Genomic DNA, 26,311 nt, shown 5'->3' with positions numbered 1-26,311 from the left:
GTGTGAACTGGGCAAAGCTGCCTGCCCGCACTCTTCATCAGTCAATCATTGAGATAGGGGAAGATAAGTGCCCCTCCCCACCTGAGGTGGGCAGCTATGACCGCTAAGCATTCTGTAAATACCTTTGGGGATGTGGTAACCCCATAGGGTAACACACTGAATTGGTTATATTGTCCAATTACCACGCAGTGAAGGTAGCGCCAATGAGCTGGATTTATTGGAATGTGAAAGTAGGCATCCTTCAGATACAGCGTGGTCATGAGGGGTCAGAGGTTGAGGATCAGTCTGAAAGAGCTGTCATTTTTGGGGAATTAGAAAGTATAGGGAGTAGACCACTTTGCTTTTGTATTGGAAGGGTAATGGAAGGGCACCATTTCTATTGCCCCTTTGAGCAGGCGCGCATGCACCACTTCTTGAAGGTGGTGGAAATGTTTTGAGTTTATGGTGTATGGATGGGATGGAATGTTTGATGGGGGTAGAAAGGAGCGCTAGATAATATCTGTGTTGAACTATACTTAGAACTCCGCAATCTGAAGTGATTTCTTCCCAACAAAGAAGAAACTGCTGTAACATTCCCCCCAACAGGTGTGATGTGATCGGAGGATGCATGGCATATCAATGTTTCGAAGTGGAGGCTCCTTTAGTGGGAGTGACTCCACCTTTGGCTTTGTTGGAGGTGCTCCTGTATGAACGATGCGTGTATCCCCTGTCTGGTTCCCAGTGATAAAACAATGGCAGGCTTTGGTAGGATTGGGGCTGTTCCAGGGAAGTGGCCTTTGTTGCACCCCTATACGGTTGCCTACGAAAGAAGCCCCTGGTGATTGTGTTTGGAGGGCCCTCATGTTTTGGCTATTTCAGTATTTTTTTAAATTTATGTAACATTTGGTTGACTTGTGGACCAAAGAGGTCTTTACCCTCAAAGGGTCATCATTAGCTATATGTGCTTTAGTGAACCTCACATTGTATTATGTCAACATACTGTGCACAAGTTCAGGCACCTAGAATACTGCAGTCCACTTAGAAGCTGGCCTACATAGAAGAGAACATCTCTCGCAGGCTAGATGAGAACTGCACTAACACTCAGAAACGGACTGAAACAATTTCAAACATGAGCATGGTAAACGATGTGTATTAAAATTAGGCCCTCTCCTACCTCAGGGTTAAATTACTACACCTACTTAACAGAAGAACTCAGGGTCCTACAAAAGTCGGTGTTTACAAACCAAGCCTCATCATCTGGTCAATATTGGATACAGACACTTTTTCAAACCTGCCGTCCAACTGTGAAATGTCTGTGGAAAAACATACGGTTGGAATCTTCTCATCTATGAATGTCTAAAATCAGATAAACCCATGAGCCACATTGATTTAGTAGATGCAAACTTCAAAAGTCAAGATTAAACATACATCCTAAAAAGCAAAACATTGACTAACATTCCCCCGTCACGTGTCAAAAGTAGAGAGATGTCAATTAGCTGTACACAAAATCAGACAAAAACGTAAACAACTGAAAACATGATGACACTTCTATCTCAATATAGAACAAAGAATTGAGAAAGACTAAAATCCTGTAATAGAAAAAAGTTAAACTTTTAGTAGCACAGAACAGTCACACACCCTGAATCTACAGCACATGTGGCTTATCAAAATACAAATAAATACTATTATAAATCATAAATCACTGTCTTCACAGTAAGAAGTTAAAGAGGTTTAGGAGGTCAGGTCAGATCAGAGAGGCTCTAGAAACCAAAAAGAAAGCCAGTACTAGAAATGTAATCCTGAACAGAAAAACAGAAACATTTAATCAAGGTATGCTTTACAAAAGGGGACAATTTTAAAGAAATAGAAAACAGGGTAGGATGTGCATTTAAACTTATGAAACAGCTTACTGTTAAGGCTCAAAACTGCGGAACTCTCCCTTGCATTACTCTAATCACATAAAAAGGGCATAACGTCGGCTGAATGCTGCCTTGGAAAACATTAATAAAATGGTTGTCTGAGATGAGAGCATTAATTCATCATTCAAATATCAGGACAGAAGGAGCAAAAGATGCAAAGCAAGTAATACCTAGTCATGTTCTACGGAAACATGAGATTCCACAGCACACTTCCTCATTACAGACTGTTATTCCTGACAATACAGCTAGACAACCAACGCTTGCAACTAGACACTAAATTATTCCTAGTGAATCAAAGAAATTAAAAGTCAACCCAACACCGCCATTAATAGATTGCAGACTAAACAAGAATTGGGAAAGCCAACAGGTATCACCTCTATAATGGAAGTGCCAAGCTGTTAGTTTTGCCAATGTTTCTAAAGCATTTATTTAAAAAAACAAAAAAACACAAAGAAGCAAACATATCTTATGGTATCTCAAAATGTATATAGATTCAATGATTTTGATCTTTAAAAATCACAAATACTTCTCAATCTGGAAAATCTGAACAGAATTAAAAAAAAATATAAGGAAGTGGCATAGTGTTAATGCAAATGTTCATCATGACCTAATTTAATAGGACATTTAGTGATCTTTATTATCCTAGGGACTAGCTTTACAGACCTCCAGGGGAAGTGTAATGCCAAGTACACCTTCTGCCCTAGATACCAGCGAAGTAAGTGCAGCAGATAATCCTTGCTGAAGAACCATAAAAGCCTTTGTGTGCCAATGTTTGTGCTTTCATGCAATATGTGGATTGCTGGCAGAGGGTAGGTTGCAACAGAGTGCAGCGGGGACGAGGGGTATTTCAGAGGGGGACAGTAGAACAGGAGGGGCAAAGAGAGAAATAGTGCTGAATGAAAAATAAAAGGAAAAACAAGTTCCCTATATGTGAGCAGTGGAAGGATACAATTAAGCAAGTCAAAAGAATTGTTAGGATTATGCTCCAGGGAATAGAAAAAGAAGAAGAAAGCAAGCCATTGACTAAGAAGCATGCAAACGTAGGTGTTTCAATAAATTAAAGCCAACTGATGGTAAGCAATGTAAAGACTGTAAGCCCACTATAATGTCACAATAGGTTTTTTGCAGCCACACAGCTTGCACTGTCCTCTAATGTTTATGAAGAAGCACACAGTAATTGACTGTCTTTTTAGCACACAACAGTCCACTTAGTCGTTATTCAAATTTCGTATGCACATCTCTCAACTGTGAGACCATAAAGCTTTGAACCAGGAATTATAGGTGGAGCAGTTAGAGAAAAAAAGCGAATGCTTTATTCGTGCCCTGACATCTGATTTTACAAAACATGTTGGCACTAACCCAAATATTAATTTCCGTATCACTTGTCCTTTCTTCTGCTATCCCTAGTCGAGACATACAATATCAAACACCTCCTGCGACACATTTTCCCCAACTACCGACATATTGAAACAGTGCTATCCCAATAACTCCTCGTGTCCAAGTGGATTAATGCAACAAACTTGAGGAATCTGTGCTTGATCTAATGGTGACAGGAAAGATCCACTCAGCCTTTCATCGTTCCGAGTGCGCTTTACAAAAACAGTTTGTTACCAAACACAAGAAGAGTACTTAGACCTTTCAGAACAAACACTGTGCATTTTTTTATTACTTATTCTGTCTCCTAGAACTAGCAACTTTTAGCCTAGCAACTTTTAGCTTCAAGACATACAAGATGTTAAAAGGACAATACCCTAGAATCAAATGCATTTCAACAATAAGGGTGTGGCCAAGTTACAACAAAGAGGAAGATCTAAACCAGCTGTCAACAGACCTGTTGTGTTGTTTTTTCCGGTTGGTGGAGTGCTTTGAGGTGGGTGCTCGGCGGGAGGAGCAATCAGGTTTGGAGCTTTGCCTCCTGGTGGTGGAGGAAGAAGATTCAACTGCCCTGCAGGACGTGCTTTTGTATTTGCAGTCACGCCTTCTTTCTTCTTCATATTCTGAGAAGTAAATCAAGCAAAATATAGAAACATTGGGGCTGGATGTATGGGTCTGTACAAGCTCAGTGGACTGTTAATAATGCCCTCAGAAGCGAAGATATGCTGGAGTGTGTAGACCTTGCATGATATTAATGTGCACAACACTCCATGTAAAAACATAGGCTTAGTAAAAGTTATCACAACAAAAAGAGACAGTCCCTAAAAAACACAGATTTTATAGCAGACACTTATATGAAGCTTTTACTTACTGCAATGTTAATTTTGATGGTCTGCCCTTCTTTGAAGCCGAGGTCCAACTTGGGTCCGGGGTCAGGATTCAAGGCCTGCTTCGCCAATTCTGTCTGCTGTTTCACCCACCTACAGAAAGTGTGAGGGCACAAAACTCAGGTCACAAGGATGCTCTAGGTAAATTCCACAGAATGTTTAATCAACGAAGAGCCACTGAAGACGCATTCCAGTCGAACAAAATGTGAACCAGCTGGTGTAATTAGCAGCCTGTTGTTCTCATGTTCTAGGAAAATCTGTTGATATAGTGTAGCATATGAGAACGACACTGAGTGGATGAAAGAAGTAGGGAGATAAAAAGCTGAAGTGGAGGCCAAGAGGAAGAACACACTCGAGCAGAGATTGTGAAATGTTGCTAAAGAGCACGTGATTCTATCCAGATCTATAACACAGTATTATAGAGACAGCATGTTTTTGCCAACACCACTTGATTGTGAACATGAGTAAAGTATACCCATTACCCACTTCCTAGACAATGGGAAATTACTATCTTTTTTAAACTATCTGAATCGTACCCACAGGCTCTACCCAGCTGTTCAAAACTCCACTGCTTCCAGGCTAGGTTTACTGTACATAATTACTGCTACATATATACAGGAATATCTATTGAACCTAACATTAACTTTAGAATACATCCTGTGATGAACAAAACCAATACTTTCATGAATGTCTAATTCTACTTTAACACCTAACTTTTAAAATAAAATTTACCATAATATATGCTTTAATATGTAATATAATTTTACATTTCTTATATGGTCATTCAAGAGTGAAGATGAAGAAAAGTAAAGGAGGAAGAGATGAAAAGGAGAAGGGAGGAGCCGTCATGTTCAGTTTTGACTTTATTTGGGGTTTTCCCAGATAATTTTATAAAAGCTACATCTGCAGGGTCACTTCCTGCTCAACTTTAGCTCTTCATTTAACTTGTAAAAAGTCTGGCACTTACTTTAGAGAAAAATGCAGCTGACATGGTGCATAAATCTAGATTCTTAAAACTATACAGACTTCTTATAAAGGTTTACACTTCCCCGAGAAAAATTCATACAAATATAACAGTTCATACTTCTCCCTCCCCTCCATTGGACCATCTGTTATTGTTGGAGTTTGACCACTACAGACAACTAAAACACATACCCCTCTTATTACCTCCCATGCGAATTATACTTTTCATCTCATGGCCTCGACTCGACCAACTCCTTGCTATATCCCAATCAGTCTCTAAAAGTTTAACACCCATAGGATAATGGATTTGAAAGAAAGAAAAAAAAGACACTCACTTGAAATGGTCTTGAAGTGCAACATTAAAGTCAAATGCATCACCTCGGTCGCCGAAGCCAACTCCAATGAAAGCTCGTCGCCCTGCAGAGGAAAGTGCAGATATTATAGGATCCCTTCAAAGATACCTTTTATGAGATTTTGCATATCACTGGTTGCACTTAGAGAGGGCTCTGGAATTTAACAGTTACCCAGATAACACTTTCTGATGAGCCACATATAAGGGTCAAATCTTTGAACATATCTCCATACATCGAGCCATTCGAAGCTTCAAATAAAAAGTACAAGTCAGTCACTGCAGTGACTATTAGTCCTACGTGCGTTTTCTTCCAGACTACTGGCAAGTCATGAATGAACATGAGAGAACAATCTGTACTGTGGCACAATAAAATTAAATAAAACATTGTATTGTAATTGCATTTATATAGCGTTTACTACTCCTGACGAGGAATCAGATCGCTTTTTCATCGAGTAGGACACTACCCCAGAACCCATAAAGGATTAGTGGTGAAATTAGTATAGTGAAATATGAAATTAATTTGAGCGGTGGATATGTTAGTCTATTATTTGGTTTGAGAAGGATAGTGGAGGGGAAAAAGTTTGCATTTATATAGCACTTGCCACCCCCTATGAGACATTGCAGCGCTTCGATACCAGCAGCACGATACTCTGAAACCAAAAAGGATTAGTGGTGATTTAGTCTGCGGGGATATGAAATTAATTTGGGTGGTGGACATGTTTGTTATATGGATTGAAAAGGATAGTGGAGAGATGGAAGAAGGAAGGGTTTGCATTTATATAGTGCTTGCTAAAACTGCTAAGGTGTTGAAGCGCTTTTTGTTGGGTAGCACGTTACTCCGGAACCTAAACAGAATTAGTGGGGATTTAGTATAGGGAAATATTAAATCAATTTAAGTGGTGGGCATGTTAGTCTGTTATTTGGATTGAAAAGGAAAAGTATAGGGATAGAGGAGGGAAGGGTCTAGAAAGTTATTTTCTTCTTTTTTTGGGGAGTTCATAACAGTAGGAGGGGGTTTGGAATGAATAAAGGGGTGGGGGGGGGGGGGAAGAGTCCGAGGGATGGGTTTAAAAAGGCTTGTTTGAGAGATCTGAATAGCAAAAAAAAATTGATGCAAGGAGGGGAGAGGAGGGTAAAGTCTATAAAGGGTTATTTTGTGGATCACATCAGTGGTATGGGTGTTTGGGATGAATGAGAGGGTAGAGGATATATTGATAGAGGTAAAGGGTGAGAAATAGGGTAGTGCATTGGAAAGAGTAGTAGAATGAGGTTTGAGGTGAATTCAAGAGTTGAGGTAGAGGATATATTGATAGTGGTATAGGGTGAGAAATAGGGTAGTCATTCGGAGAGAGTAGTAGAATGAGGTTTGAGATGAGTCAGAGTGGAGGTAGAGACTATATAGGGTGAGAAATAAGGTAGTACATTGGATATGCTGAATTTGAATCTAAGTAATAAATATTAAGATACAAAAGTACACAGAGGTATATCATAAGTACATGGAAGGTATATTTGCATTAGGAAGGTAATATATGTAGATTAAAGTTGCATTTAATAAATCAGACTTTCAAGTGTTGCTGTACTTTAAATTAATGTATTTGTTTTTATATTTGTAATTTAACAGTGAAGCAATTGTAGATAGTTATGATAAAAGATTTACTTATTTATACAGTCACTTATATGCATGTTAAACATAGAAAAATATAACTAAGTAATATTGATATTTTTAATTTATATTTGGGGGTAAAGAGTTCCATCATTTGGCTGCTTGAACAGAGAAGGATGGGCCACCCATGTTTTTTTTCTTGTACGCTGGGATTTTGAGGCGAGGTGCCACTCTAGTGCAGAGGTTCCTTTGATGAATGGGTTTGGTGATTTTATTACTGATGAAGAGCGATCCGCGTTCCATGTATCGCATTGTGAGTGAGACAAAGAAGCTTGAAAGTGGACTTCTGGCAATGTAGGGCTTTCAAGGCAGGGGATACGTGGGCTTGTGGCTTTACATGCAAGAGTAGTCTGGCAGCAGCGTTCTGAATCCATTCAGAACATTGTAGTCTTTTTTGTTAAAGGTGATCCGTGGTGAAGGCCATTGTTATATAATCAAGTTTGGACAGAACAAGAGAGAGATGGTAGCCTGGACCTTGCGTGGGAATCCTAGGTAGAGGAAGATGTGTCGCAGAGTTTTTATAGTAACAAAGCTTGATCTTGCAAATATGTCTACTTAGGCATTCATTGACAGCTTGGAGTCCATTGCAAGGTTTCTTACTTCCTTTGATAATTTAGGAGGTGTTCCCAGATCATCAGGCCATATGGCGAGTGGGTCAAACTGTTTCCAATTGCCACACGTGAGTATTTCTGTTTTGGAAGCATTCAGTTTGAGATGACTCTACATCATTCATTGACCCACGGCTCTTAAACAACTGCAAATCAGTGATTTTTCAATGTCTTCGAGGGATTCCAGTTAAAGGAGTATTTGCATGTCATCTGCATAGTTATAGCACGTGAGGTGAAATTGATTGATCAGTGCAGGATGTAGCCTTACGGCTAGAGCTGTTGACCTCAAAGCTGGGGAACCGGGTTCGAGTCTCGGCAGGGGCGCTCAACATCCTGGGCAAATCACGTAATCTCCCCGTGCCTAACAAAAATGAATGTGTCCATCTGTAACTAAATTGGTGCTCGTTTAAAGCACCCTGATACCCGATGTCTCAGGTCTAGTTTGCGCGATATAAAACTCTAAATTAAAAAAATTACTTCATGTAGATATTGAAAAGCATGGGTGAGATGAGAGCCGTGAGGGATCCCTGCTATTGAGAAGTACAGTTTGGAAGAGAAAGAGGGAGGTATGGATGACATTAGTTCTGTTGGAAAGGTAGGATGTGATCTAATCTGGAGCAGGTCCCTTTACGCCGGGTTCGTAGAGTCTTTGTATTAGAGGGTCATGGTCAACCGTGACAAAGGCAGCCGATAGGTCCAAGAGAAGTAGCGCAGCAACACCGTTGCGGTCAACTGTGTTCGTCGGATCATTCCAGATGGCAAGGAGGGCAGATTCTGTGTCTCTTACTGGACTTAATCCCGTTTGGAAGTCTGAAAGTATGGCATTATTCTCAATGAACCAGTGGTTGCATTGCAGGTTACATCCTAAATAACATGAGGTCAGAAATTCAAGGACACTGTCCGGATTGTATGAACATAATACACTAGGAGGTGGAAACAACCTGCAGCATTCAACTTACAAAAGACACCCTGGCATGTTGTATTGGAAGGCTTAAGAATCTTTTTTACTTCGGTTATGCCCAGTATGCATAAAAAATCCCAAAGACAACAATTGTGCCATTTGTTTCAGCACCGCAAAATTTCAAGAGAAAACACTAATTGTAGCCTGAAAAATGTAAAGAACGTAAGGAAATAAGGAGAAATATTAAAGAATTACCATTTTCTGAAGGTACACAACACAGGGTTTGTCAGAAGATCAGAACAGACAACTCCATTTTCATTTTTAGATGTATTGTCACAACAAAGAAGGATGGTTGTGATATTCCTCAAAATACGTCACACATGTTCAAGGTTCAAAAGGTGTTTAGGCTAAAACAAATGAAATCAAATTCAAATTCAAAACAAGAGACTGGGAGAGGAAGATTCACCCCAAGGGAAAGACGTTAACTAATCCATTAAAATATCCCCTGGTTTTTAAGGAAGACAAATGCCCAGAGATTTTCCTTGGTAGCCTATGAAAACTTGTTGAAATGACCAGGTTGCAACCACAGTAAATGACCAACCCAAGTGTGAGACAGACAGGGACATCTTGTAACAGGAAAGAGCAAGGTTAAACATTAAGCTTGTCCCCAAGTAAAACCCAGATTCTTGCTTTTGTACTGGCTGCTGGCAGTCTTTTTGGATGCTTCAAATTCCCAAACTGTTTTATAAAACAATTCCAGATGTATACAAAATAACTGATAAGGATACAGAAAAGAATGTCACCAACAGAGAGCAAGGATGTACAACCCCACTCCTCAATAAGAGGTGAAACCTCTTAGGTAGAAAGTAAGTCAAGGGAACATTTAAGGTCGAAGCTAGAATAATTATAAAGTTCTGTAACAATGGATATCAAGACAATGGCATCCAAACTGCCCTAGCGATCGAGAAAAATATAGGCTTTTAATCCTCTTTAGGTCTGGCCTATAGTCAGTTGTCAAAGACCCAGGCTTTCAGTCAGCCCATTGCTTATCTTGTCAATCCCCTGTGCTCGCTGTTTATTCAATGACTTTCCTTCCTCTTCTTGTGTTTGTCCCTCCCACAAAGCTATCTTACTTACCATTCTCTGACTTGTACACTTGTATATTTCCATGGCTTACATCAGGAAGGAAAATGCTACTTACCAGTATGCATCTGTTCTTGGCATGTAGAGCTGCAGAGTCGTACACTTTTGCAATAGATCGCCGCCTGGTGTTGGGCTCGGATGATTGCAGGTTGTTGTCTTCTTGGAAGAAGTCTTTGTAGTCACGAGATAGGCGACTCCTCCCTTGGACAATACTGCGCATGGTCATCGACTCCATCCTCAGATTGTTTTTCGCCATGATGGGAAATGACGGAGTTAGTAGAAGTAAAGAGAAAGGATGTCCATGCGTGTGCATCTAAGTAAGATGAGTACTGGAACGGATACAAGTCCCGGGGAGGCGGGAGGGCGTGTATGACTCTGCAGCTCTACATGCCAAGAACAGATGCATACTGGTAAGTAGCATTTTCCGTTCAAGGCATATGAGCTGCAGATCGTACACTTTTGCAACGATTGTGCAGCAGTGTCTCCTGTAGCGGTGGTCGCCTGTATCCGTTGCAGTATATTGAAACAGTGTTCTAAGGACATCTTGGCCTACTGCAGCTTGCTGCTCGGCTTGCACATCAACACAATAGTGTTTAGTGAAGGTGTGTATTGTAGACCATGTTGCTGCCTTGCATATGTCCTCTAATGGTATATTTCCTAAGAAAGCCATAGAAGCCCCTAGTTTGCGAGTGGAGTGTGCTCTAGGAGGAACGGTTAGTGTACGTTTAGCTTTCTGATAGCATATCTGTATACACTTCACAATCCACCTGGAAATTCCCCCCTTAGAGATGGGGTTGCCTTTGTGTGGGGGAGAGAAAGATACGAATAATTGTTTTGTCTTTCTGAAGGACTTACAGGTAGATGCATCAAGCATTTTTGCGAGCACAAACGGTGCGAATCGCAAAATTCGTCCGTTTGCGCCCGCAAAAATGGCATTTGAGATGCATCAAGGGTTCATGCACTTGCAATTTAAGAATTCGCAAATAATTGCGAGTTCTCAAATTGCGATTGCATTTAAGGAATCGCAATTTGAGATTCCTTAAATGCAATGCATGAACCATTCCAAGAGTGCGAATTCACAATCTGGGGGCCGCTATTTACCGCAAAGTCAAACTACGTGGTAAATAGCAAAAACTTAGAAATATGCACTTTAGTGCATTTTTCTAAGTTGTATATTACACACACACACATGTCCTTACCATTTCAGGGGTGCAACAGGGTGTCCTTTGGACACCTTGGCACCCTTGAAATTGCGGCACATTTGCGATTCGCTAATTGCTAATCGCAAATAAGGAATGACTCCCCATTCATTCCTATGGGCCTTTAGACCCATAGGAATGAATGGGAAAGCCATTCCTTATTTGCGATTCGCTAAAGGAATCAGTAGGAATCGCAAATAACATTGCGATTCCTACATGCATCCCGTTTTGCGAGTCTTTAATAGCGAATCCTTAAAATACGCTATTAAGGACTCGCAAAACATAACTTTGATGCATCTGGGGGTTAGTCCTATCTGTGTAGTATAACAGGGCTCTTCTAACATCTAAGGTGTGTAAGGCCCTTTCTGCAACAGAGTCTGGGTTTTGGAAAAACACAGGTAGCTCTACTGATTGGTTAAGATGAAAAGGAGTGATAACCTTTGGCAGGAATTTTGGATTAGGCCTAAGAACCAGTTTGTTAGGATGTAATTGAAAAAATGGTTCTTGTATTGTGAATGATTGTATTTCACTAACTCTTCTGAGAGAGGTGATGGCAACAAGGAAGGCAGTTTTCCATGTTAGGAATTGCAATTCACACTTGTGTAAAGGCTCGAAGGGGGGTCCATAAGTCTTGTGAGGACCACGTTCAGGTTCCATACCGGAGCAGGTGGTAACCTAGGTGGGATTATTCTTTTTAACCCTTCCATAAATGCTTTGATTGCAGGTACTCTGAAGAGAGATAGATGTTGACTATTCTGTAAATAGGCTGCAATTGCTGCCAGATGCAGACGTATGGAAGAATAAGCTAGCTTGGACCTTTGTAGGTGTAGAAGGTAACAAATTATATTTTGGATGGAAACATCCAGTGGATCAATGTCATTATTGCTACAATATATTGCAAATCTCTTCCACTTAGCGGCATAACACGCTCTGGTAGTGGGTTTTCTAGCTTCTTTAATTATGTTCATACAGTCTGGTGGCAGGTTTAAGTAACCAAACTCTAAGACTTCAGGAGCCAGATCGCCAAATTCAGTTGGCTTGGGTCTGGGTGTCTTATTTCTCCATGGTTCTGTGTTAACAGGGAGGGCGTGAGGCGTAATTTTTGGTGTGGAGCCAGTGAGAGATATAGTAGTGTGGTGAACCACGGCGGACGTGCCCATGTGGGAGCTACTAATATTAGTTTGAGAGACTGTTGTCTGAGTTTGCGCACTACTAGTGGAATGAGTGGGAGAGGCAGAAAAGCGTACGCAAATCTGCCTGACCAGTTCATCCATATCGCATACCCCTCCGACCGTGGGTGTGGAAACCTGGCGGCGAAGGTTGGGCATTTTGCATTTTCGTGGGTGTCAAACAGATCTATCTGTGGATGCCCCCACATTTGGGAGAATGGTTGAAGAACTTGTGGATGTATCTCCCATTCGTGAATCTGTTGTCACTTAACAGATCTGCTATCTGATTGTGAATTCCTGGAAGGTGTTCTACAGTCATATGTATTTTTGGAGGAATGGCCCATCTGCAAATGTTCTGTGCGAGCTGGGACAGTTGCAGAGAGTGTGTCCCCCCTGTTTTTGTATATAGTACATGGCTGTCATATTGTCCGTCCGGATTAAGACAGCTTTGTTTTTTACTTGCAATTGAAACGTCTTGAGTGCTAGGAAAATTGCTAGTAGTTCTAGATGGTTGATATGGAACATTTTCTGTTGGTTGTTCCATTGGCCTTGTGTCGTATAGTGTAAGAGATGGGCTCCCCATCCCGTGAGGGATGCGTCTGTTGTGAGCACCTCTTGTGGAACAGGCTCTAGGAACGGCCGTCCTCTTGTCAAGTATTTGGTGTTCCACCATTGCAGAGAGCGATATGTACGGCTGTCTACCAACACCAGGTCTGTGAGCTGACCTTGAGCCTGATTCCACTGTTGTGCTAGACATTCTTGTAGTGGGCGCATTTGCAGTCTGGAATGCGGAACTATGAAGATGCAAGACGCCATCATGCCTATTAGTCTCATGAACACTCTGGCTTGGAGAGACTGCTGGTGTTGAAAAATGGAGACAAAGGTCTGAATGCTCTGTATCCTGGCTGGACTGGGATACGCTAGAGCTGTGGATGTGTCTATGGTAGCTTCTAGATACTGATGAACGTGCGAAGGCTCTAGGTGCGACTTGGTGTAGTTTATGGTAAACCCCAAGTCGTGCAGTGTTTGAATTGTTTGCTTTGTGTGTTGGACACATTGACTGAATGATTTTGCTTTTATGACCCAGTCGTCGAGATAAGGGAAGACATGTATCTGTTGTCTTCTGAGATGTGCAGCTACTACTGCTAAGCACTTTGTGAACACTCGTGGTGCTGTTGTGACCCCGAATGGAAGGACTTTGAACTGATAGTGCTGTCCTTGTATGATAAACCTTAAATACTTCCTGTGAGCAGGATGTATAGGAATGTGAAAGTATGCGTTCTTTAGGTCTAGTGTTGAAAGAAAATCGCCTTTTTGTAGTAGTGGGAGTACTTGTCGCAGAGTGATCATGTGAAAATGATCTGATTCTATGTAATGGTTGAGGGGCCTGAGGTCGAGAATTGGTCGCAGTGTCCCGTCCTTCTTGGGGATTAGGAAGTACAGGGAATAAACTCCTGTTCCCTGTTCCTCTAAAGGAACTACTTGAATAGCATCCTTTAGTAGAAGTGCTAGAACTTCCTGTTGAAGCAGAGTCATATGGTCTGTAGACATTGGACGCTGCCTGGGTGGTATGTTTGGGGGGGGTTGCTGTGAGTTCTAGGCAGTAGCCATGTTGGATAATCTGTCTCATCCACCTGTCTGTTGTGATAGAATTCCAGACAGGTAGGAACTGTGATAATCTGCCCCCCACAGGAGTGGAATGCTGTAGGGGAGGCAGAGGGAAGTCACTGTTTAGGAGTGGAAGAGGAGCGGTTGTTGTTGTTACCTCTACCTCTTCCCTTATTGTTATTGCCTCTGTATCCTCCTCTAAAGTAACCTTTGTTAGAGGAGGTCTGTGTGTGCGTCTTGAAAGCTGATGTATCTGCGCCGGTTTGCTTACAGCCTCCTCTATAAAAGGAGCGGCGAAAAGAACTTCTAGTCTGAGTGGATTGTAATGCACCCATAGACTTAGCTGTGTCAGTGTCCTTTTTCATTTTTTCTAATGTGTTATCTACTTCTGGCCCAAACAATTGGTTCTGATTGAAGGGCTGGTTCAAGATGGTAGTCTGTACCTCCGTTTTAAAACCTGAAATGCGTAACCACGCATGTCGTCTGAGTATGACACTAGTATTGACTGCTCTGGATGCTGTGTCAGCTACATCCAGTGCAAATTTAATTGAGGCATTAGATATTAATTTGCCTTCCTGTATGAGCTCTGTTGCCTGATCTTTATATTGATCTGAGAGGTGCTCCATGAGTTTTTCTAATTGGTCGTAGTGAGCCCTGTCATATCGTGAGAGCAGGGCTTGTGTATTTGCTATGCGCCATATATTTGTAGCCTGCGCAGCAATCCGTTTCCCTGACGCATCAATGACTTTGGATTCTTTGTCAGGTGGGGGCGTATCACCAGAAGTCTGGGAATTATTTTCTTTTCCGTGCATTAGACACTACTAAGGAGTCTAGTGGCAGATGTCCCTTAATATAGACTGGATCAGATGGTGCTGGCCTATATTTCTTTTCTATTCTTCGATTTAATACCCTACATCGTACCGTGTCTTTAAATATTTCTGGAGCATGTTTAATGACTCCTTTGATCATGGGCAGTATTTGTGTAGACCTTTGTGACTGCTCAAATGTATCGAGTAAAAAATCCTCATCAATGTAATCAGAGTGCATTGAAACCCCGTGGTAAAGGGCAGCTCTATTTAAGAGATGATTAAACCCAATACTGTCTTCTGGAGGGGAAGGTTTTGTTGGGTAAGACTGAGGATCAGGGATGTCGGGCACATTGTGTGGAGGGAAACCATATATATCCTCATCTCTAGGGTATTCTGGATTGACATCCTCATCTACAGGGTATGTATGTGGCTCTGGTATGTCATTCCCCCCACCTATATCATACTCCTCATCAGTGTGGTGTGATGATGCGGGAGATTGAACAGGAGAAACTGTAGGTTCAATGTAAGGAGGGATAGGAGAGGAAGAAGGTGAAGGAGAGGAAGGGTGCATTGGAGAAGTTGCACAATCCTTCTTTTTAGCAGGGACCCCAGGTAGAAGTTGTGTGTCTGCTGGTCTCTTCTTGTAAGGAATAGCTTCCACATGTCCAGTTTTTGGATTGATATAAACTTTCCTTTGCTTAGGATCTGGTCTAAACAGTTCTTCTTCTTCTACAACCTTCTTCGGCGTCGATTTTTTCAGAGCCGATAGGGGTTGTTTTGTGTTTTTTGCTGTAGGAGGAGTTATCGAGTCCCGTGGCAAATTTTTCGGTGCCGAAGATGGTTTCGGCTTGGTAGGCTTGGTAGAGGGCTTAGGTGTCTCTGAATCAGGCCTTGGAGTCTTTGGTACCGAGGTTGGAGATTTTGGAGTGGAGACAGGTCTCGTTGGCCTTGAGGCGTCAGACTCTGGCTTTCCATCTTTATTTTTGGAACCGGAGGTTTCAGAGCCGGAGCTTTTTGCGGATCCGGTACAGTTTTTGGCTTTGGCGCCGGTGCATCTTTAGGTTTCGGTGCCGAAGGGTCTTTGTGCACCGAAGGGCGTTTTGGCTTCGGTGTCGAAGGATGTGTGTGCTTCGGTGCCGATGGAAGAGGTGGAATTGGCACATGTGGTCTTGTCGGTGGCAAAGCACCTGAAGGCGTAGATGTTTTCCTCGGAGCAGAGCCCGAGGGCGGGGCGTCTGAGGGTATATTTCGGTCTCGACTGGGCCCCATGAGCGGAGTGCTGACTGTTGCCTTTGGCTTGGGTAGTGTCTGTTGTGCAGGGGCAAGAGTACTCACGGGTTGACGAGATGGAATCAAGTCATCTGAGTCCTCTGCCTCCGATATGATCTGGAGATCAGGCGAGTCTTCCTCGGCGACGAGTGGAGCCTCGTCCTCGGAGAGGTCTTCGAGTGGATCTTCACCCTCTGAGAGGTCTTCTTCGACGATCTCCTCCTCGAATATGGCCTCCGGTGCTGGTGCTGATCTCCTCATCTCGTGTCGACGTGCCCTCCGATCCCGAATGGTCTTTTTCGATCGGAAGGATGCACAAGCTGTGCAGGTTGACTCGTCGTGTTCCGGCGACAGACCGAGGTTGCAGACCTCGTGGTGGTCCCTATGAGGGAAATTTGCTTGACATACCGGGCATCTCTTGAATGGAGTCCTGTCCATGAGGCGTAAGCCGTACGGCGCCGATAGGCCCAACGGCCCTCGTCGACGCACCGGAATGTGTGTGATGGTGTCGAAAGTATTCTATATCGATAAAGTTTTACAAAGTTTTTTCGCTTCGAAGTTGCTGGAAAAGTCTTTCCTAGCCAAAACGGAAAACTTTCATCCGAACCCAGTGGCGGAAAAAAACAATCTGAGGATGGAGTCGATGACCATGCGCAGTATTATCCAAGGGAGGAGTCACCTATCTCGTGACTACAAAGACTTCTTCCAAGAAGACAACAACCTGCAATCATCCGGGCCCAACACCAGGTGGCGATCTATTGCAAAAGTGTACGATCTACAGCTTATATGCCTCGAACACATCTTTATTCTTTGTCTTTGAACACTGTATGGGAGTGAAGATCTTTTCTTGCTCTTCCTCCCATGCACTGCTTCCCCTCACACCTGAGTCAATCGCTGTCGGTGTTGATCCCACATTTTTCCAGCTCATCATTAAAAGTGCTGCTACAGGTATATTTTTGCTGAGGTTTGATTTAAGAGCAGTCTTTGGTTTTGCTTCATCTCCTGCATTCCCTTCCCCATGTTGCATTAAAATCACAGCCATTTAATTTAATTTAATGGCATTTATAGAGCGCATGCAATTACCCGTAGGCGTCTCGGCGCTGATATGCAATGCTGTCTATCCCTGATCAGAAAGTTGGTGGCTGGGTTACTGGTTAAATAACCACGTCTTCAGTTTCCTTCTGAACTGGAGGAGTGTGGAGCTTATTTTAATGTGGTTCGGTAAGGCGTTCCAGATTTTGGGGGCTGCGATAGAAAAGCGGCGGTCACCCCATGAGACTGTTCTGCTTCGTTGAACCACCAGTTGGTTAAGCGAGGAGGAGCGGAGTGTTCTGGGCGGGTTGTAGGGAATTAATAGCTTTTTGAGAAAGCACGGTCCTTGATCCTGCAGGGTCTTATAAACTATGCATAGTGCTTTGAATTTAGCCCTATTTTGGATGGATAGCCAGTGGTAATCTTTCAAGGTGTCCGAGATGGGGGCAAACTTGGGTTTCTTGGATAGCACGCGTGCCGCTGCATTCTGCACAGTCTGAAGTTTTTTCGTGACTCTGCTTTGTGCATTGAGCAATAGACCGTTGCAGTAATCCAACGATGTCAGGACCAGAGAGGTCACTAACGTCTTGGCTGCTGAATCTGGTAAATAAGGGATAATCTTTTTTATTATTTTGAGCTTAAAATGGGCGTTAGCTGCCACCTTATTTGCATGGGCCATGAAACTGAGCTTGTCATCAAAAGTGACTCCTAGGTTTCTGACCTTAGCGGTGGGGGTAGGAGGGACACCAAGAGCCGATGGCCACCAAGCTGTCGACCAGGCTGGCAAAAGGTTGCCAAAGATCACCACCTCAGTTTTATCGGAAATGAGCTTCAGGCAATTTCTTGCCATCCACTCACCGATAGCAAACATCCCCCTTTGGAATCTTTCTGCCACCTCCTGTCCATCGCCCTTTGCCATTGCCCACAAAGTCAGCATTTATGGGATGAGGGAGGCTCAGCCGGCAATTGAGGGAGAAAGTGTACTTACAGAGACTGGGGCCGTTGCAGAGCACAAAATGATAGGAGCATTGGTTGTAGTTCTAGGTTGCGTGGAAGATAAAGTAGGCATTGGCAAGTATGTTACCTTAAATTCTGACACTTATTTGTTCATGAACTCTGGCAGCTGTTATGTTCCTTCAGGTACCTGCAACTAGTCCCCTGTGTTGTCCTCAAGACTGATCCTGCAACGAGTCCCCTGTGTTGTCCTCAAGACTGATCATGCACAACAGGCTTTTTAAATTCTGTTCAGAGTTTCTTGCATGAAAAGTATTTAAACACACCATGCTATTTATAATGATTGACAATACTGAATTCAATATTTAAGGTATTGGTTTCACTTTCTTCCAGTATCTTGAATGTTTTCTTTTAACTTTTTAAAATAATCTGTTACAAATAAGCATAGTCAAATCAAAAGGATTGATAATTGGATTATAAATGCAAGACCTACTGCCTTTGCTAGTGTTTGTTCAAAGACTACCCAGCTACTTTGAAAAGTGGATAAGATCATTCCACCATTAGGGACCGAAAACCACACTCAGTTGGGCCTGAAGTGGGAACAGGGCTATGCAGAATCCACCGTCTGCAACTTAACTTGTGAGTCCATTTTGGAAGCAATGGCAGTGGTGGAAAATACTGAAATATCCAGCATCAATTGAGCAGACATGCATTTACAAGAAGTTAGCATCCTTGAAAACCACTGAACCACAAGGGACTCCAATTTATATTGACCTAGGAAGCAGAGCATTTAATCCTGCTGGTCTGAAAGACTAGGAAAACAAGGTAATGGCAGCAGATGTTTCTCAGGTTAGTGATTAGTCGTGTATTGAGTTAGGTCTGTATCAGGCTAGACTTGTTCAAGTAAAATGTCACTGTCCTGCTTTCATTGAAGGGACATTGCTATAAAAAAATATTTTAAAAGCAGAATAAGCTGGATGGAGATTCAATTTGCCTGGTGTTGGGAAGGCAAAGTCCCTTTCACGGTGACGGACATGCACCACTACCCTCAGGGCCCTGGTGCATTGATAGATATTTTGATCCCGGGTACTGATTTTTCTGCATGGGCAAACACAAATCATGTGTGTGGACCATGACTTAGGCCTAACTCACAGTAAAGATATATGCTTAGACTGGGAGGGACGCATCATGTGCTACCTTCATGGCGGTAACGGGCTACTGCCCTTACCTGGAGTGAAGTGACACAGGAAAGGTGCAGTGCCAGCATACCAGTTTTAGTGATTAGTAGAAGAAGTGATGTGAACAAGCCTTTTTACTTGCGTCACTGTCACTGTAGTGGGATCTACTGACCCACTTGTGGAAAGTTCTGGGCTGTGTACTTAGCTCATCCTTGGCCTGTATAAATTGCGTGTTGCACCGGACATCGTGCAGAACTTGTGCGTGCGTGCCGAGTTCCAAGTGTGTGCCTGTAGCTTGTATATAACATGAGCTGTGGGTTACATTTTTTAAGCCCAGGGCTTGGAGAGGTGAGGACTGCAAGCCCCCCAGACAGGAGATGTGTGTTGCTGACATTACTAAAGGTTGTGGTAAGATACAAACACTGAAGAGAGAGGAGTAGAGCATCCTCTGTGCACATCAAAAGGCTTGTGATACCAAGAAGATTTACTTTTCCATGGGGCCTTGGATCATCGTCAGGAAGATGGTGGGATTGATCAGGTTGGCACCACCAGGGAATTTTGATAGTGAGGAAGGCTTGGTCCTTTGAATCTTTATGTGGCATATTTCAGTGAAGGCTGACAGCCAGGTGTGATCCCCAGTTAATCCCTTAGCCTGAGTTGTGGGTCACTTAAAATTGGAGCCGTTCCTGCTATGGCAGACTGTCCTTTTGACAAAGGACAGTGAAGAGGAGAGAGGTACTTGAAAGGAGCCAACACTCCCACCCGCCCCCCACCAAACTCCCCCAAAATTTCACAGACAAGAAATTAAATCACGTGTGTCTGCATTTGGACTATACAGGTGGGAGCATCACGCCCTTTACTTTACTGAACAACATCATGCTATCAGGAGATGGTAGATAATACTTCTTGCTGCTTGATCCAGGACTAGGGACCAAGGTCTGCAGGTGTCCCCACTGGGTGAGGTGGACATCATATAGGAAGTCTAGACCACTTGCCTTAAGCCAGGAACACCAAACTTCTGCCTGCCTGTCAAGTGCTGCGCCTCCATTGAAGAGAAGAGCACCTAGAGTCTGCCTGCCAAAAGAAGAGAGCCCTGCAAGGAAGAGAACAGTGTTTGGAGAAAGCTAGGCCCAGCAGGGATACTGCCAAGTAGATCCAAGTGAGCAAGGTATGAAACATCCAGTCTGGTTGGGACCGCTGCAGGAGTGTGGCTCATCTGCTCGATTATGCAGAAGCTGGGACCATCTCCCAGGCATGCACGCTGTAGTCGTTCACCCAGTTTGCCACAAGAGGGCCGCAAGGAAGACTAGGTTGATGCACAGCAAGGGAGCCGAAGGTGGGGACCCCACATATGCCAAGAGGGGACCACCACTGTAGAGTCAACACCGTGCCCAGGATTCTGTAGAGAACACTTACCGGTTGCTGTTGGAGCCGCAAGAGGACAGTCAACACTGATGAGTCATATCGGGGTTAAGGAGTCATGGCACGTCGTTGGGGAAAGACCACAAGAGGTTGTTGACCCTCAGAAAGACGCGAGCAGAGCTTGCGAAAGAGCACCCTGGTCCTCCAAGGATTGCTGGCTGCCTACGGGTTAGGTAAGACTGTTCCGGCCCCTGAGCACTGGTGAACTCTTAAGGCAAAGCATAGTCTGTGGTGCGTGGGATTAGCACGGGCTGCATCTCGGAGTCACCTCCATTATTCAAATGGGGAACACCCATCCCTACTAGAACGGAGAGAGGGACTACAAGATTTCACCCCAGATATCGCTGGCATGCTAACTTTAAGTGGATTATTTAGTGTGTTGTACAAGCTTTGTCACTTTACTTTAAATACTCCTTTTTTTTATAAAAGGTAGTTTTTAAATTATCATATTTCTGCTACTGTATGCATTCTGAGTTAGGCGCTTAGGTATGTCTAGCACCTACCTCTCCCCTGAAGAGCCTCTGACTGCTTGACACGCTCTACCACAGAGAGTCAAGTCCTGGATGGGGTAAGACTTGACCCACAGCAGGTTTGGCCCTGGGACATCAGGAGTAAAAGGCCACAACTCTACGGTTGGGCTTAGTCGGTACAGTTTGCCCCATGGTCATAGATAGGGGTCAGACTCGTGCTTTATGTGGCAATAGCGGTTTTATTTGTAAAACAATTACAAACACCATTCAAAGACTGCCACCAATGTATGCGTGACTATGCACAAGCTTTTTTTTTTAACACAGTTTTATATAGGGCGAACTTTGACCCGAATCGGGTATCAGAGCGCTTTACATAGCACCAGTTGCATTACGAGGACAAATTCATTTTACACAAGCATGATCAGCCGGCTTGAACTGTAGTTTTTCTGTATTAAAGTTTTACAAAAAACATTGAAAGATGGCAGTCCTAAGTGTGTGAATGCGCACACATGTGCGGGTGGCCATGTTTAAATGGATTTCTGTAAAGTCCATCAAAAACCAGTCTAATATGGTTGTCCATGGGTGCTGATGCATAGTAAGCCAACTAAGTATGGCTTTGAGAAAAAATGATATGTATATGAATACACTAGCAGTGCAGCAGCCGTACTGGGCCCTCTGCAAATAAACAAAAATGTAAAATACAAGATAAATAATAAAACCATCTCTGAGTGGATTTTTGTAAAGTGCAACAAAAACCTTTTAGAGACAGCTGCCCATGCGTGCGGATGCATGCACATGCATGTGTAGCGATTTTATATTTTTTTTTCCCAAAAACAATTAAGTATACTCACAATGAGCATATATGAAGACATGTGAGCAGCTCAGTACCATTGTTCGGGGACTTGCCGGGCCCTTGCCATAAGGAAACAAAAGTAAAAGAAAAAAATATTTTGTTAAAAGATAAGGCAAGCATTGGACAACTTGGTCCTGGCACAGAAGGGGGCTGATATGCACATTGTGCAACTTTAAAATGCCATCTCTCATACTGAGCTCGGCCATGGCTGAAGTGGGCTGAATCACTACCTCATGCACACCCAAAATACTAAAGCTTGAAGACGGCTGTTTGAGCACCCCACTAAATAAGTTAGTGAATAAGTAAATATATATATAATGCTTAAATGAAAACAACGTAAAACATGATTAAAAAGGGAGTTATAGTTCTGACTTAAACTCGTAAAACCACAATAATTCACCAGTTATGGTTAGCAACGCATGCAACAAATGCCATAACGCACACAAACCACCTTGCTCAAAACACCAATTTGGCAAAGATACAGAACAAAAACAAGAGAGCGAACAAGATAACAATATGTACCCACAACAGTAGGAGCACGTCATGGTGTGTGTTGTGAGTGTCGCTAACCAAACTGCAGAATTTCACAAGTCTGCCCAATATGGTATGCGAGTGGGAGTTGGCTGCAGGACCTGTCCATAGGTTAGGTCCTGTGGATAACCCTAGCTGTGCATGAACAAAAATCGTGGGCAGCAGGGGTGATTGACCTAAAGCCAACCTTTATAGCACACAGCCAAACTTTTCCAACCTGTTGCAATCAGGAAGATCCCTTGTTCGCACAGTCTTCAGTCATGCCCTGCGAGCGCTGGCGACATGGCCTAACCCAGAGATTTCCAAACTCTGTCGGGACACAGTAGTGTGTCACCTGCCATGTGTGGGTGTGTCACTGGATGATGCTTAGCTGCCAAGGTTTCAGATTGCCGCGCACTACAAAGGATTCCACTTCATTCAGTAAATACTTTACGGGAGCCTCTGAAGTGCGGCTGATGGCGATGCTGCTGCATGTTTTTTTGTCTTTTTGTCTTTAGAAATGCTAATGGGGGATGTTTAGAATACCCACAGAGCTGTCATTAAAAAGCAGGAGATAATTCCCAGAGCTTTCTCTGCAGCCTGAGTCCTGTTTGCCATGTCCACAGACCTCTGGCTCCTCCACCTTTTGTTTTCTCCGTCTCTGTCTGGCTGTGGCGTCACACGTGCTTGTCTGAGGCCTTACCAGACGGTATGCTGGTTGGTCTCATTTCAGCAGCCTCTGCTATTTTTGCTGGCCATTCACCTCTGCAGTACTTGTTGAACTGTTCTGGACTAGACTTTTGGTTCTCGTTTATAAAATGCAGATAAAATATTTGGAAACAAAAATAAGTAAGAGGCACAGCTAGAAGGCTGTGCTGATCTTGGAGGCTGGTGCTTTTTACCTGAAATGTTAGCTTTGAAACAAGGTAACCTGATTTAGTCCTTAGTAGACTGTACCTCACATGTAACATCAGTACTTTGAGAAGCCCCCCACCCCGAACCTCCTTAGGTGCATTGGGTTTGCTCGCTACGCTGCTTTACCGTGTCGCGAAATTATGCATGTCTAGAAAGTGTGTCACCATCATGAAAAGTTTGGAAAGCTGTGGCCTAACCTATAGTCTATGGCCTGTTGGAATATGTGATAATAAAATAAAATACAGTGAATAAACTAAGGATAAAATGAAGTTATGGTTAACTTTGGTTATAAAATCTAAACGTAGCTTTAAAAAAACCTCAGAAAATCACTGAAAAAATACAGTTAGGGTTAGTTATGGTGACGACTTGCAATTAAAAAAAAACGCTCAAATTCACACAAACTATGGCTAAGGCTATGATCCTAAACGGACACTACAGCCACAAATCACATACTAAATGGAACACTTACAACCTCACCTCACCATGAACATCTAAAAGCACAACGTAATTAAATTAACAAATATTTAAGGGTAATTTAATATGTAATCTCATCTGTAAGATTATAAACAACCCATGTAATTGTATCTGTTACAGAGGGTGATGCTAAGAGCACTGCATTTGGAGTGCTAATTATGGTTGGCATTGGTGTACCATTTGGCTTGCAGCGGGGGCCAACCCCTGCAGCACACAGTCTTTGTGGGCAGCTGGGATTGGCAGCAGAGCCAAGCCTATGTTCTGGCCATGTACCACGCACACAGCAGACAGGCAGCCTCAGCTGCGTACAGCCAAAAGCCATTAGCAGCAGTGGTGGTTGACAGTCAAACCCTGTTGCATCCAATTCAGCCGGCTGACCCCTGCTGCACACGCCCCACTCTTCTTTCAACCCACTGAAGGGTCTAGGTTTGTGGACCTAAGGGCCCATAAACCCAGCTGAAAAAGTCAGACTTTGTTTTTTTTATTACTTAAACTTAAAGGAGGGGGTCGCTTTAAGTGGCTACTTGTGCTGCATTATGGTTTGTTTCATGTATTTTTTCCAGGACTCGGGTACATAGTCCACGCACCGCTACAAATCTTCTTCAAGTTGTCAGCCACTCAGAGAATTTTGGATTTGCAAACCAAAAACAGATGGTAGAAGAAAAACTCCCTTGATCAATTAGATACTGAAAAATGTAAACGCGAATTTCTCAGAAATACTGAATGGATTTACACAAAAAAAGCAGGCAAAAATTCTTCTTTTAGTAAAGGTCAACTTTCTTGCCAAGTTTGGTCTAATTCCATTCAGCTCTTTTTTCTGTATCAGACAGAAAAATCATACAGGAGTAGCACTTTTTTGACCTACCCGCTCTATTTTTAGTCCTCTAGCTTGACGGATCTGCCAAAACTTCCCACGCCTAACTCGGATCTGATTATCTTTTATTGAAGTGTTCTGCAGATTTGAATAGTGCTGAAGTTATAAAATAAAAAAATTCCTCTTTCATGGACACTGGTCAAACCATAACTATGCAAGCGCTATCGCCACCTGAGTAAAAAATATAGCTATATCTATTTTTTTTTTTTTGAAATATATTTTTATTGCAGAATCAGAAATAAACTATTCAATAAGCCAACCTACACACTGGCGGCCCCCAACATTCAATAACATGACAATCCAATACACAGCCAATTAGCCCACATCCCGGAGGCTGGGCGGCGTTTCAATCAACCAGTTCGGGCCACAGGTCAGTTATAACATCGTCTCCGCTTTTACCCCAGAACAACCAACCCAGTCCACTCTCCATCTAGCCCTAGGCCACTCCATAGTCACGTCTCAAAAAGCGCTAGTACTACCTCCCAGGGCCACCCGGTTCCGGGAAGCTTCCGCATAGCGGCAAGCCCCCTCCTCCTCCGACTCCCCCCCATTACCCTCCCCCCCTCCAACTGCTGCTAATGCGGGTCCTAACAGTCCTTCTTGCTCCGAAGTATGACATCCACCAGGAAGTTCAGACAATCACGTAAGCCCCATGGAATCCCTTCCTATTCCTGATCCTCCCCCTCGCCTTCAGTGATGTGGTCCCTTAAAGCCTGTACCACCAGCTCCCAGGACCGCGCTAACTCCAAGCTTTTCTCATTACCAGTTCTAGTCGCCTGACGCATCCTAAGCACACTCTCGCATCCCGACCACTTCAACAATTCATTCCTCCATCTCCGCACAGACGGCCCCTCTTTAGATTTCCAATGCCAAGTGATTTCACGCTGTGCCAGTATTAATCCCAACCCAATGAATTTGCTCGTCACCTTGGTCCTCTTGGTGAGTGGGAACCAAAGGAGCAGGCATGCAGCTTTGTCAAAGTCCACCTCTCTATCCGTAATCGTGTTCAGGAGGTCTCCCACCACCGGCCAATAGTCCCCTAATTTCGGGCACCCCCACAGCATGTGGTCCAGATCTACCTCTGGTTCTAGACATCTCGGGCACCTGGCATCTAGCACCCGGAAGTGACGGCGTAGCCTCTCCGGGGTCAGATATGCCCGATGTAGCACGAAAAAATGCACCTGCTGAAACCTAGCGTTCCTCGTCCCTTTCCAGGTCCTGTGTAACACTTGCCCCCACACGGTGTCCGGGATTTGTTTACCTATGCTGGTCTCCCATCGCGCTTTCAACTCAACCAAAGAAAATATAGCTATATCTATATCTATATACACACACATAGAAAATATAAATACATTAATATAACACAGTGACCACTATGTAGTTAAGGTCCAGTCACACTTTACATTGAAACTGCGTTTTTTAATTTGCTATAACAATTGCTCGGCACAGTCAGCTAAAGTCCAGCAGACCAAGTTTCATGAAAATCTGTGCAGGGGGAAACATTATGGGGGTTGAAAAAAAGTTATATTTTCCCATTTTATCATGCATAAGAATTGTTGCGCTTGCCTACAGCCCAAACTGCTGAATAGATTTACATTAAACCTGGCATGAAAGTAAAACTTTACACAGAAAGAGTGTTTCTGTTTGTTTAGTATGAATTCATGAAGTTTTTGAGATATGTGTTTGTAAAAGTTTCCGAATGTGCTTCAAAGGCGTAACACTTTTGTAAATCTCTGCCATTTGGGATTCACAATCTCCCCCCAAAAAAGGATTCTCATTGGACAAG

General features: G+C 43.2%; 1 protein-coding gene across 1 annotated transcript in view; it reads right to left on the bottom strand.

Moving 5' to 3' along the window:
- Positions 1–26,311, bottom strand: part of NECAP2 (NECAP endocytosis associated 2) — a 111,790-nt gene that overhangs the window by 29,044 nt on the left and 56,435 nt on the right. The window contains exons 4-6 of the mRNA XM_078642847.1: positions 5,458–5,539; positions 4,144–4,252; positions 3,730–3,895 (exon numbers count right to left, since the gene is read on the bottom strand). Coding sequence (XP_078498973.1) covers positions 3,730–3,895; positions 4,144–4,252; positions 5,458–5,539 — 357 coding nt within the window. The remainder of the gene's footprint in view (positions 1–3,729; positions 3,896–4,143; positions 4,253–5,457; positions 5,540–26,311) is intronic.

Source organism: Lissotriton helveticus, chromosome 5_1 (assembly GCF_964261635.1).
Source record: "Lissotriton helveticus chromosome 5_1, aLisHel1.1, whole genome shotgun sequence".
NCBI classification, from domain to species: domain Eukaryota; kingdom Metazoa; phylum Chordata; class Amphibia; order Caudata; family Salamandridae; genus Lissotriton; species Lissotriton helveticus.
The sequence above is the reverse complement of the archived record's forward strand: the minus strand, read 5'-3'. Positions and strand labels throughout refer to the sequence as shown.